This window comes from Acipenser ruthenus, chromosome 7 (assembly GCF_902713425.1).
Source record: "Acipenser ruthenus chromosome 7, fAciRut3.2 maternal haplotype, whole genome shotgun sequence".
Lineage (NCBI taxonomy): Eukaryota > Metazoa > Chordata > Actinopteri > Acipenseriformes > Acipenseridae > Acipenser > Acipenser ruthenus.
Window position 1 is genome coordinate 69,427,947 of NC_081195.1, and position 14,507 is coordinate 69,442,453.

At 46.5% G+C, this 14,507-nt stretch overlaps 1 protein-coding gene across 1 annotated transcript in view; it reads right to left on the bottom strand.

The window, feature by feature from the left end:
• The window catches only part of LOC117414836 (reelin-like), a 146,873-nt gene that overhangs the window by 107,154 nt on the left and 25,212 nt on the right, over positions 1 to 14,507 (bottom strand). Inside the window, exon 3 of the mRNA XM_059027774.1 lies at positions 3,406 to 3,541. Within this exon, the coding sequence (XP_058883757.1) occupies positions 3,406 to 3,541 (136 nt within the window). The remainder of the gene's footprint in view (positions 1 to 3,405; positions 3,542 to 14,507) is intronic.

Below are 14,507 nucleotides of genomic sequence, written 5' to 3' on the forward strand. Positions count from 1 at the left end.
AGTCCTGTATATTCCTTTAGCTTCTTTTTCCAGTCAGTGTTTTAATATGACAAACAGTATTAAACCAACTGCCAAGCCAGAAAGCTCAATATTTCTTAGTGTCAGCTTGTTTAGCTTCATAAGGGTGACAAACCCGCTCTCATTATGCAGTAGAATTGCTTGAGAAGAAGACTGTGAGACCACGTCCTGTCACTCAGGGAATATTCTCTATCTGTTCGCTGTGTCAGTATATGTATTTATTAGGAATAGCCACATATTCCTTTAAAGGCGCTGATGTTCTTACTACAGCCGGGTTGACTTTGAAGAGACAGCTTCCAGAAGTGAAATGACTGGATCTGTCTGCAGGGAATGAGCATGTGGTGCACTGCTTTTAACAGCTCTATACATCCCCCAAATATACAAACATGCTATCCTTCTGTTTGCAAAAATATTAAATACAGGCTGGTTTTAAAATACCTTTATGGTTGTTTTCAAAGACATGCTCCCTTGAGAAAGCTAGCAGTATGTATTATAAACTATTTGCCTTGAACTGTGCACTATGAAGACAGTGATATAATTTCTATGTTTAGTGAATACAACATCAACTCAAACCCCATGATTGCATTAGAGGCCTACAAGCCAAACCACCAGAATACTTGATGCTGAATGTGCCGGTTGCAGCCAGAGTGAACACCCAGGACAGAATCACTGCTTGGTGTTCTGCTGATGGCAGCTGACGCTCGGAGGTTCCGCTCCGCCCGCAATGACATCACTGTGCCTGCTCTGGAACAAGGAGCAGACAGACAGTGAGCCACGCCTGCTCTGCCAGGCCACGCTGTGGTGAACCACACTGCCTCCCTCCAGACTCATAAACACACTCCCCAGTCCAATACCCTGCCCCAAGCTCTGGGGAAGCACGCCTGTTTACACACCAGCGCCATAGCAACCTCAAGCACAGCAACAGCGGCACCCAAAAGCTATTTCTGCAGTTAATGACTTCTTTCCAAGACTGTGTTTGAAGGATTCTGTGCTGAAAGAGGCAAGCAACACAGCCAGTTTAGAGGGGGAAAAAACAGCACAACTTTATACACCCAGTGGTATACAATGTACTGGCATTGCTGGTCATCAAAAGTTTCAATGAATAAATAAACAGTGGTGCTACATGTCCCGCTGGGGTAAAAGACACAGCTGGCATGGGAGTGACTGTGGTGAAAAGAAGGTATGGAACATTAGCTGGTTGAGATAAGGAGCCTGGTTCTTGTGTATGGTGTGAAAAATGCTGGGCTGGCAAGTGCTAAGTATTGAGTTTCTGTCACACTCTCCTGCATTGAGTTTGTGTCACACTCTCCTGTATTGAGTTTGTGTCACACTCTCCTGTATTGAGTTTGTGTCACACTCTCGTGTATTGAGTTTGTGTCACACTCTCCTGTATTGAGTTTGTGCCACACTCTCCTGTGTTGAGTTTGTGTCACACTCTCCTGTGTTGAGTTTGTGTCACACTCTCCTGTGTTGAGTTTGTGTCACACTCTCCTGTATTGAGTTTGTGTCACACTCTCCTGTATTGAGTTTGTGTCACACTCTCCTGTGTTGAGTTTGTGCCACACTCTCCTGTGTTGAGTTTGTGTCACACTCTCCTGTGTTGAGTTTGTGTCACACTCTCCTGTGTTGAGTTTGTGTCACACTCTCCTGTGTTGAGTTTGTGTCACACTCTCGTGTATTGAGTTTGTGTCACACTCTCCTGTATTGAGTTTGTGTCACACTCTCCTGTATTGAGTTTGTGTCACACTCTCCTGTATTGAGTTTGTGTCACACTCTCCTGTATTGAGTTTGTGTCACACTCTCCTGTGTTGAGTTTGTGTCACACTCTCCTGTGTTGAGTTTGTGTCACACTCTCCTGTATTGAGTTTGTGCCACACTCTCCTGTTAACACATAGATTAGAATGGAGCTGCTGTAGAATGACAGAACAGCATTGCCGGGGGATATCGGGTTCAGTGTGACTACAGTGCTGAAGCTATGCCTGAAGTGCTTTGCAAGAGACCATAGAAAACTGCAGCAGTGATTTTACATTCCACTCGGCTACCCAGAGGCTCTGAGGTGTGTCCATGCTCTTCCAGAACCTTGACAGTCCCCAATTCCAAGAGGCATTCCGGAGTGTGTGGAGGGCTGAGCTGAGCGCAGTGCTCGGGACTGGGAACATCGCCCCGGGTTTGTCCTGACATTCTGGAAGGACGCGCTGCTTCGTTACTTCAATCCTCTGCCTGCCACCGAAACAGCTGCTAATTGCATTTTGATAGATCATCCAAATGAAGTCATAAATCAAGCAGAAACACATAACTAGGAATCAGAGGGAAGATTTAGCACTGGGGAAGCTTAAGCCAACATTACAATAATTCTTAATAACCCACACATGGCTCCACAAGCTGTCAGAACCCGCTGTCCTTCTTAACTCTCCCCGCTAATGCCTGCTTCCCAGACGGACTGGCCACAGAGGGACCTGTCAGAGCATGAGGGGAAGGTGATGATGTCCTGGTCTTGTCCTTCACCACTCTCTCACTCGCTCTAAACTAGTTGAGCATGTGCATTTCCAGGCTCCCCAGCTTCTAATTGGTTTTGAAATTTGGGGTTGTTATGACGGACAGCCATCCTGTCTGCTGGGAATTCACGTCCCTCTCCCAGGTGTCTAGGTATGTGTTACATTGTGCCGTCTCCTGGAATTTCACAGATGTAGAATACACAAAGCGAGAGAACACAGTGCTTTCTTTATCCAATGAATATATACAGTGTAAATATACCGGCTATGCAACTGGATCCCATCGGGTAATATCTGTCAGCAGATATTAACAGCAGCAGTAGAAGTCAAAACAGAAACTGATCACTAACACACATAAATATATATATATATATATATATAATTTATATTTTGCTGCCTTTCTAAACATTCTGGATATAAAATAAATGAGACAGCTTTCAGCTCTTCTATCTGTCACTGATTTCACACGCAGCATTGAACCGTGTCCCTTTAATAGAAGCTCTTTATACTGCACCTGAGAAATGTGTGCACAATGTTTTTAGTAAACTCTTGTTTTTTAATGAACAAATATAGTTTGATATCGTCCTGAAACTGCTCCGGACTGACTGTTGGTGGTTAATTAACAATAGTAAAGACCAGTTTAAAAAATATCAGACTATTTTATTAATAAAAACAGGCTCTGGAAAGCCCTTCTTTACCCCAGTCCTGAGTCTCAGCTTTGTGATTGAGCCTGCAGTGCCAGTTCTTGCTGGCCCCTCTACAGTAGGATGTGCCTGTGATTCAGACTGCTTTCTGCAAAGTTTTCAAGGCTTGTGAATGTGTATTTGTGTTGTGTCTGATAGGATGTGAGCTGTACCAACCCATTCCACAGAGGCGAGAGGGGCGTAGGACTCACATGAAGTTGACGCAGCCGGTGCCTGGCGGGGGGGCGATCCACATGAAGCTCAGGCTGGTGGTGGGCAGGTGGCTGACGTGGGAGGCGACCACACTGCACATGAACTGCGTCCCGAACTGACGCTCCGACGTGATGCCTGCAAAGAGAGGGGCACAGCGTCAACACATCACTAACACAGCTATAACTCACCTGTATCATGCAGATAGCACAGCTATAACATGCCAATAGCACTACTATAACACAGCTATAACATGCAATAGTACACTATAATGCAGACAACTCAGCTATAACATGCAATAGCACACTACCATGCAGCTAACACAGCTATAACATATCTCTAACACACAAAGTGTCAACCCTGTTTTTCCAGGAGCCCGCAGTGTTTGTTAAATCCTGCTAGTTTTGACTGCTGCATCTTTAACTGAAGTGGAATGAAGATGAAGCAGTCATGCTGTCAGAATATTAAGAAAAGCATGATGGGAAACAAAGATGAAATCAGACTCTGACAATTCGCCATGACTCGTAACAACAGGAATACCGCGTAGAATACAATACAAGAAAAGTACAAGAAAATTGCAAGCCTTTTTCAAATCAGCAGGAGAAGAAACCAAATTAAAAAGGCAAGCCTTTATTTAAAGTATATGACTACAGCTGCTTTATCCAATACTGATGCAGGTACTGTAAGCAGTGAGGTGACCTAGTCCTTCCTGTTGAGTTCACAGGAGGAGGTCCAGGCTACAGCATGGCTGGAGCAGGCTGACAGGAGGAGGTCCAGGTTACAGCATGGCTGGAGCAGGCTGACAGGAGGAGGTCCAGGTTACAGCATGGCTGGAGCAGGCTGACAGGAGGAGGTCCAGGTTACAGCATGGCTGACAGGAGGAGGTCCAGGTTACAGCATGGCTGGAGCAGGCTGACAGGAGGAGGTCCAGGTTACAGCATGGCTGGAGCAGGCTGACAGGAGGAGGTCCAGGTTACAGCATGGCTGGAGCAGGCTGACAGGAGGAGGTCCAGGTTACAGCATGGCTGGAGCAGGCTGACAGGAGGAGGTCCAGGTTACAGCATGGCTGGAGCAGGCTGACAGGAGGAGGTCCAGGTTACAGCATGGCTGGAGCAGGCTGAGAGGAGGAGGTCCAGGTTACAGCATGGCTGGAGCAGGCTGATGGAGCAGTAATGTGTGCTTGATGTCTTGTTGCTGGCGATCAGTAGGGTGCTAATCACTGTCCTGGTTCTCACAGCATTCTATACAAGCCGTTAATGACCCTAGTCTTGTTCTGGCCGTCCTCCAACTTCCATGTGACCCTCTCATCTCTCTCCCCCCCCCCCCCCCCCCCGTCTTTAATGCAACAAGCAATTTGCATAACAAATAGCAAATAACAAGCTGTAATGTAATAATGCATTTATTAATGATTTGTAATGTAGTGGAAAGATTCAATCACCGTAATTGCAGAATACATCTTGGGACTGTGAGGATTGGTCTTTTCATTAAGGAGCAGCGTTTGAAGTTACAATGATACTGCCTGATGTACATTTTAAAACATGCGCTACGCTCCAGATGGGAATGCGTTCAATTGCCTCCGCTCCATTTGCTTACCAGATTCAACTACCATTTATTTCCTTTTGATAAAATCCTGAAGACAATGTTATCACAGAGCACTGCGTATGGATAGGAAGTGCTATTAATAAATCAGGACAAACACACTGAATCTCCAGCACTGACAGCTGAGCAAACACTAAAACTCTCCTTTCTGAGCTCGCAAAAGCGCTGTCACTTTAATCAAAAACTGAAACCCCAAATGAATTGCGCAGGATGAAGTGATCTGAACGAGCCAGGTAATCATGAGATGATGGCCTGTTAGCTCCCTGTGCAATAATCCTGTGTGCTCAGCTGCAACACATACACAAATACACCAATACATAATACATAGTAACCCATCGTAAAAACCCTACAGCATGCTTGTGCTGTAATGATGGGAAGCGCGTGCTGTACTGGGTGTGTAAATAAATGAAATTGAACTAATGAAGACGCCTTAGTTATCTCTTTCAATAGGATAATGCAGCTCCCTCCTGCACAGGTTCAAACTCCTGAGCAGTCTGAACATGGCTCCCACTTGAATTCCATGTCTAGCCCTTTGCGTGTGAGGTGCTTCGTGACAGCAGAGTGGAATGAAGCAGATTAAAGGCTGTCCTGCTCGGTCATCCTCAATGCTATCTTGTTGAGCAGCTGTTCTCCCCTCTCCGGCTCACACAGGAGGTTTATGACGAGTCACACGCTCAGTCCATTCACAGATGAAGTGTTGAGGGTGCCTGCTATTTAATAACGGTGCCAGCATCGAAATGCAATCCTGTAATCACTGAGTAATGCAACACTGGCCCAGCAATCTCCAGGCAGGTTTTTTTCTTCCCTTTGTTAATGGTGTGTGATTGATCAGAGGCGGGGGAGAGTTGAAGCGTGCTAAGACAGGACTATTAATATGAATGAGTGATTAAAACACTGCTTTATTTCATGAGCTTATCTAGCCTGGCTCCCTTTCTCTCGCCATGGTGCCCATTGACCCGTTTCAGAGATATCAGAGGCTCCTGTGATTTGCAATGCAATTATCCAGCGATGGTGCAGCATCAGTGTATCATTGTGCTCTGTGGAGTGCACACCATTGGCCAACACAGAAAGGAAATTGCTAAGCCCATCGGCAACACTGGAGGGCAGGTCCTGGCAGAGGTTTGTCTACACGTCTCAGTTGTTAAATGTAGCCACGGGTAGAACTGTACAACAACAACAACGACAAGGACAAGGACAACGACAACAACAACCACGACGACAACCACAACCACAACAACAACACACATTTGAATTTCTAAAAAAAGGACCTGCAGGCACTATACCAGTGGTACTCAATTACATTCTCTGGCGGGCTAGATAAGGCAATGTCCAAACCTTGGGGGGCCACAGGGCGCTCAAGATGTGCGTAGTGGTGGGGGGTTGTTTAAATGGTCGTGAAAATCTGACTATCCAATCAGACTTTACATACAGTAACAAAACGTTGCAACACTGCACTTGCACCAATCAACTAATACATCTCAGAAATAACTACTTAACAAGTTACAATGTTTGATCACCATTAATAATAAAAATATTAAGCAAATACCATTTCCTGACCAGCATTCAAACGACACCTTGCAAACTAATAAGTATACAAATCTCACTGTAATGCTTTTAAAACAGCATGTTATTCATTTTAATTTTATTAAAACTAGAAAATGTTCTGACAATTCTGCGCAGCAAGCATTCAAGTCAACTAACGAAAGCACTCATGTTGTAGAAGCATCTTATTAAGCGCCTGATTAAAAGTGTAGCACGGTCTAAACATGCATGTTCTAGCGCCAATGTGTTTCAATGTAAAGGAAAAGTTTCTGAATTAAATGCATGGCATGACAGTAAACAGACAGGAAAATAAACTTCAGTGCATATCCACCGTGCCGTCTTTGAGAGGCGGGCCGCAGGTGCATCTCTTACTGTTGCCAAACTGTTTTTTTAAGCCTAAAGATCTTTGACAGGCTCGGTTTCTTCAGCCAATTTCCTGTGACTGAACACTTACTGGTGGCCGCATTGCTAATTTTCCTAACAATACTTAATGTATCATATGAAAAATAAAGGAAATATAGACATAAGCACTTGTTTTTGTCATGTATTTTTTAATAAAACCAAACTGTTTCTCATTTTAAAACATACAGCAGCCCTGCTCAACTTCCCAAGACTTTTTACAATAAACTGGAGACAAACATCTGGTGTTCTGGAAGATTAAAAAGAAAATGTTATTGCTCTGACAACAGGTATTCAGATAGTTTCAGATAGTTTTGCCGCACTAAAGAAAATAACATTACTACCACTGTTTTCATATTGCACAAAGCCTTCTCTCACTGCTCAATCAATGAGGCACTAAAACTAAGCAAATAGGCTGAGATTTGTGACACATACCAAAATGACAGCTCATCAGAATTAAAGCTTGGCCAATCAGCTGACATGTTCCTGTATTAGGCTGCCAAAAAAAACGCTTGTTAGGGGAAGCAAATACCCTGTAGGTTATGACGATTTTATAATCTTGTGTATCAGTAATTTCAGTTTTTGTAATGAAGGACAGCTGACGCGCGACAGGCCAAAAGAAAGGCTCTTGCGGGCTGGATTTGGCCTATTGAAGAACCCTGCACTATACTATACAAGAGAGAACACAAGAACAGATGTACGTGCAAACCAAGCTGGCAGACCAAGAAACAGCCATGTCAGAATGGAGCTGTATGTTTTTAGTGCAGCCTTGGCAATGGATGCACATAGTTTTAATCGAGCAGTTTAGCTGCATAGCATAGCATGAATACACCCTGCTGCCCAGCATTGTCTTGAGTGAAACTCAAGGAGCAGGGAAGTCAGTGACTTTCTGAGAGCTCAAGGCACTGCTAGTGATAGAACCGGAGAGCAGCTCACTGTTGGGCTCGGCTACCAATGGGCATACCTTTATTGATTGATTGATTGATTGATTGATTGATTTAACCAGTAGATTTCCCCATTGAGACCGAGGCCTCGTTTACAATGGGGTCCTGGAAAACAATAAAAGCACAATCGCATAGCACAAGAAACCCAATAAAAACTAAACCAGCAGCATCCACAGACCAAACAATCGAATAAATAACGCATGGATCTCTTTGTGAATGTGGACTGAAGGAGAAGCATTGGCAGGAGGTTCCAATTCCCAGATACGATCTTTAAAACCAGAGAAGGAAAGATTATCCGATTCCATCTTCATACTGTGATGGAAACAGTTCCATGTCTTCAGGATTTGATATGCAAACGATAATTCTGCCATACGTGTTTGAACCCTTGGAAGAGCCAAATGAACACAATGTAAACTGTAAACTGTAGCCAGTGCTGGGACCGTCAATCCAGTTTGAACAGAATGCTGAGAGTGTAAACTGTAGCCAGTGCTGGGACCGTCAATCCAGTTTGAACAGAATGCTGAGAGTGTAAACTGTAGCCAGTGCTGGGACCTTCAGTCCAGTTTGAGTGGTACTAGAGAGGTACACTTTATACAGCAGGGCTTCTGATGTGTGGAAGTGCTTGTGGAGTGCCTGAGCTTTCATCACTGGAGCAAGGAAGGCGGTCCTGTGAATTATGTGATCCGTCAGGTCTGATCAACTCCCCCGCTGAAACCAATACCTGCCATTGAGATCTACCAAGGCAAGCACAGAGGTGCGAGTGTGTGTGTGTGTGTGTGTGAGTGAGAGTGAAACTCAGCCAAGCCGTCCCTCGCTCTGACACAAGGCAGCTCATTTATCAGACAGCCGTCCTCTGTGTGTCACTGGCTGCGCAGAACTGTCAATCATTGCACTGACCCTGGTGTGACACCGTGACCTAGAGAGGGGCACCGCTGTCAACGAGAGCAGAGCCGAGCGCAGAACGCATCTCACTCAACACAGGAAGAGACTGTCAGCGAAGCTCCCCCGACTCCTGCAGCCCTGCCTGCTGCTGAAGGAAATGTCTTCCTGAGGGAGAGGAGAAGGACAGGGCAGCCAGCTCAGCAGAGCCAGCACTCACTGTCTCACTCTCTCTGTATTCACTGGCAAACCTGGACAGGCCAGCGGACGAGAGCAGGGTCAAGCAAACATGGCTCTTCCAGTCCGTTTCACTGCAGCCAGTTGTTAAATTATTGAATTGACCCTGCTGCTGCAGCTGCTGATGATGCCGACACATTCAATAATGAAGGACCTGGCTGGAACAAAGTATTGCAATAGCAAGGGTCTGGAGGAGCGAAGGCAGCCCTGCCCTGCACAAGAGCACAGCTTGGGATTGTTGGCTGAGTGACAACAGAGTGCCCCCTGCTTAAAAGATGATTAACAGCAAAAATGATTTTCATCCCAGTGCCGTGAGATACAGCAGCAGCTGTCATTTAGGGAGGGGGGTCAGGTGTTTGGAGGGGGGTCCCCTAACCAGGGCTCGTGAATTTGACTGAACCCCACCCGGTAGCATTCTGAAAAACAAATAAGCACCTCATCCCATCTGCAACTTTCTAATCCTGGCACACAAAGGGTCATTACACAGAACCACTTCACACAGCTCTGCTTTCATTGAACTGAAAACGAGAGTGACGACAATCAGTTAGGAATTCAAAGAGAAGGGTTATGCTACAAGATAATTACATTTCATATTGCTGTAGAACTTTCCCCAGTAAGTACTAGTAAATTACATATTGCTTCTAAAACCGAATTTCATTTTACTCCTGGAGTGCATTTAATAACTTACAAAAAGCTGACAACCCCTCAGCCTTGATTTATAGCCCCTCCTCCTGTCCTTGTAACACGGAGCAAGCATTCACTCTAAACACATTTAATACAAAAAACCAGCAGATCATTCTGATAGATATTAAATGCACTGCAAGGCAGCTTCACGAGAAAATGATATAAAAGATGATTTCTTGCAAACGATTCTGTGTTATTTGACTTGCCAGCAGGGAATGTAATCACATATTTGAATAAACGCCTAATGGCTGTAGAGACAACACACTGTTTAATTAAACACACAGCAGCTTGTAAAACAATAATAAAGTATGCAGCCGTATAAAAGTAAATAATGTTAAAACAAATGATCTCTGCATGATTCTTTAAGGGGGACTCACAAGATACAGCAAGTGACTGATCTGCTGCAGTGTTCAGAGATGTGCTATTCACTGAGGCCCCTTTATAACACCACAGGAGCCCCCAGCAGTGACAAGACATCCCCAGCACCTGGAACTGGACTGCATATTCTTCCAGCCAGGAGCGCTCATGTCCTGATGGTTACAGTCCAGAATTTCCAGGCTATCAGTCCTCAGCGATCACTTGGTTATCACTGCAGAATCATCTGTGCCTTTATACATGGGTGATCTACTCGGTCTAAACGCGGGTCAAACAGTCCCATCAGTGAGGTTTAAAAACTTTAAACGTTCTGAAGGAGGGATGGCCCCTACGCATTACATCATCTCATTGTAAACTATCAAAAACATATCAATACCCATGTAACTCACCCCTCTCTTGCGTTTGAGTCATTCGCATCCCTCCACCTCCCCATCTCCGCCCCAGTAGCTTCTCTAGGTACAATCTATTATGGGGGGGGGGGGGGGGTCTCCTGTCTCGTCCAGACAACCAGCTAGTGAACCCTCAAAGTAAGGAGCTTTGAGGCCAAATTGTTTCTTTCATACATTGCATAATCATCAGTAAAAACATTCCTTAAACTCATTTCTGTCTTGTGGGGTTTGTCCTGAACTACTGAAACACCAGGTGGCAAAGGAACCCAGAGATTGAGGAGCTTCTTGAGCAGGGAGGTGTGAGGTTCAGTACATTAGGGAGAGTTCAGGAGACACTTCAGCTGGGGGAGTCTGTGCTCAGAGATAAAGCAGGGAAAGCATCCACCCCCTGGACAGGGAGAGGCAGCTGGGCAGGGAGAGGGTTCACCCCCTGGGCAGGGAGAGCTAGCTGGGCAGGGAGAGGGTCCGCCCCCTGGGCAGGGAGAGCTAGCTGGGCAGGGAGAGGTAGCTGGGCAGGGAGAGGGTTCACCCCCTGGGCAGGGAGAGAAAGCTGGGCAGAGTGATACTGGAACGCCTCTGTAACTGAGTCAGCCACTTGCAACACCATCTTAACACAGCGTTTCCAAAACCGTGTCCAGAGACTGCTGGGATTTCAACAGAGTGAAATGAAGACAAAGCCCTGGCTTTAGTCACAGCGCTAGTGCTCAGCCTGCAACAGAAAAGCGAAACCGCAGAGAAAGAGGCGATTTAAACCGCATGAGCCGAGCACACAGCCCAGACCTCCTTCCCCTGGATTACATTAACATGCTGGCACAAGATAACAGCATCTGAAAGACGCGCTCCCTGCGTGCCAGGGCTGTTTCATCCAGTGCTTCCAATTGCAGGCTGCATGAGTGCATATAGAAGCAGATCTCATCTGTGACCACACAGACCACTCAGCGATGAAGCTCAAGGGTGACTATGGGCAGAACGCAAACAGGAGATCACTGACGATTTGGAAGATTCTACAGGCTACATAACTCAAACAGGGATGTGAAAAAAGCATTCTTGTTTGAAAACAACAACAACAATCTACAAAATGTAGCACAAAAGAAGCATGAGCACAAGTCAGCAATAAAGTCTTGACATGCTGAACACGAGACCCCCGGGGCAACACGTTACAGAGTAGGACAGATAGAAACTATGTGGATTATATTAAACCTAGATAATGTTCTAGTTACCAAGGATTTGTAGAATTTCATTTTTTTCCCTAACCTTGTCACTACAGCACGTTCCCAAACTCTTCTCTTCATTCTGATGCAATAACAGCACAGTTCCTATACCGCATGCATCTCACATGAATGGCGGCACCAGTTCAGCTGAGTTGTCTATCAGGATACGCAGGTCCCTTATCCCGGCTCTGCCTGGGAGGGATACTCCCCTATCTTTTATCTGATCACCATGAAGAATGGCTTCCTCCCTACAGCTGGACTCTCTAACTATCTGACCGCAGCTAAAGCCTGGAACGTGTATCCGCTAATTATCCATCACAAATCAGCTGCAATCTTTCTACTAGACACTGGCAGTCCCCCGTCCCTGTCCCCCACTCACCAGACTGGAGGTGCTGCTGGATTCAGCAGCCTGTGTTCTTCAAATAGCTCACAAGAAGCACTCTGACCACATAGCCCAGGTTTCATACAGCATCTTACTGTTACCGCGCAGGGCTGTCCCCAGCATGCCTCCAGCCCACCTCTAGATTCTGCATTATTTAACTTTGCTTCGTTTTCTTTTAAATGAAAATCTGTAATTGAACCATAACACCTCCCCACCCTCCACCCACCTGGTTCCCCACAAACCCCCTTATTTGTTTTCCCTTGCCCTTCCCCTCCTGCCTCAGAGTATCTCACTCCTCTCCCCCTGCACCCTGGTACCTCACATCCCCTTCTCCTCTCGTCTCCTCTCCCTGCACGCTGATACCTCACATCCCCTTCTCCTCTCCTCTCCTCTCCCTGCACCCTGGTACCTCACATCCCCTTCTCCTCTCCTCTCCCTGCACCCTGGTACCTCACATCCCCTTCTCCTCTCCTCTCCCTGCACCCTGGTACTTCACATCCTCCTTCTCCTCTCCTCTACCTGCACCCTGGTACTTCACATCCCCCTTCTCCTCTCCTCTACCTGCACCCTGGTACTTCACATCCTCCTTCTCCTCTCCTCTACCTGCACCCTGGTACTACACATCCTCCTTCTCCTCTCCTCTACCTGCACCCTGGTACTTCACATCCCCCTTCTCCTCTCCTCTACCTGCACCCTGGTACTTCACATCCTCCTTCTCCTCTCTTCTCCCTGCACCCTGGTACCTCACCCCCTCCCTTCTCCTCTCCTCTCCTCTCCTCTCCCTGCACGCTGGTACTTCACATCCTCCTTCTCCTCTCCTCTCCCTGCACCCTGGTACCTCACCCCCTCCCTTCTCCTCTCCTCTCCCTGCACCCTGGTACTTCACATCCTCCTTCTCCTCGCCTCTACCTGCACCCTGGTACTTCACATCCCCCTTCTCCTCTCCTCTACCTGCACCCTGGTACTTCACATCCTCCTTCTCCTCTCTTCTCCCTGCACCCTGGTACCTCACCCCCTCCCTTCTCCTCTCCTCTCCCTGCACCCTGGTACTTCACATCCCCCTTCTCCTCTCCTCTCCCTGCACCCTGGTACTTCACATCCTCCTTCTCCTCTCCTCTACCTGCTCCCTGGTACTTCAGATCCTCCTTCTCCTCTCCTCTCCCTGCACCCTGGTACTTCACATCCCTCTTCTCCTCTCCTCTCCCTGCACCCTGGTACTTCACATCCTCCTTCTCCTCTCCTCTCCCTGCACCCTGGTACTTCACATCCTCCTTCTCCTCTCCTCTCCCTGCACCCTGGTACTTCACATCCCCCTTCTCCTCTCCTCTACCTGCACCCTGGTACTTCACATCCTCCTTCTCCTCTCCTCTCCTTGCACCCTGGCACTTCACATCCTCCTTCTCCTCTCCTCTCCCTGCACCCTGGTACTTCACATCCCCCTTCTCCTCTCCTCTACCTGCACCCTGGTACTTCACATCCCCTTCTCCTCTCTTCTCCCTGCACCCTGGTACTTCACATCCTCCTTCTCCTCTCCTCTCCCTGCACCCTGGTACCTCACCCCCCCTCCCTTCTCCTCTCCCCTGGTGGCTGCTGACTGGGCTTGTCTACCCCTCTGATCTGATCTGATCTCCAGTGACCGGGGCTGACTGCTGTGCTCTACTTTATTAATCTGATCTGACTCCTGTTAACTCAGCCCCGACAAGTGCCACTGTCATCTCCAGCAATTTGAGTCAACCAATATAATGTCAGGACAGGGACCGTTTCATTAGCATGAACAGAATCACTCTCTGACATGTTGTCATTTCAGAACATGTTAGACGTTGTTTGTCTCAGGTCCGGACTCTTCAAACAGTAAAGAAGATGCTGCACAAGAAGTACATCTGCAAGTGGCATACGGAGACCCGAAGTCTAATCACAGCGCTCAGGATATCTGAACTAAGCTGATTCTGAAGGGCTCTGTACTGGAACTGTTTGAGCAAATTGAAGTTCCCTCTCAGGGATTTGCATTCATCAATTTAGGGAACACAGTCATCCCCCATACCAGCCTTCACAGTATGTCAAGCACATATGCTGTATGCATGTTGCAGATTCAATATTCACAACACTGCACTTACACTTCAGAAAGGGCATGACAATGGTTCTACTATATGCTTACAATACTTACATGTTTATTAATATGCTTTACCATACCTCGCTATTCTTTACAATGCTTGCCTATGCTTTACCATAGGTACCTCACATCCATACTATTTCACTATGCTTTATTACACTTTGCATTGCTTTTACTGTGAGAATCTTTTATACACACACTGTGTGCAATTCTTCATGTTTAGTTTTTTAACTCTCTTGCTCATTAAGCGAATGGGTTTGTAGTGTGCATTATCACAGTCCTGTTTTAACTCTCTTGCTCATTAAGCGAATGGGTTTGTAGTGTGCATTATCACAGTCCTGTTTTTCCACTGA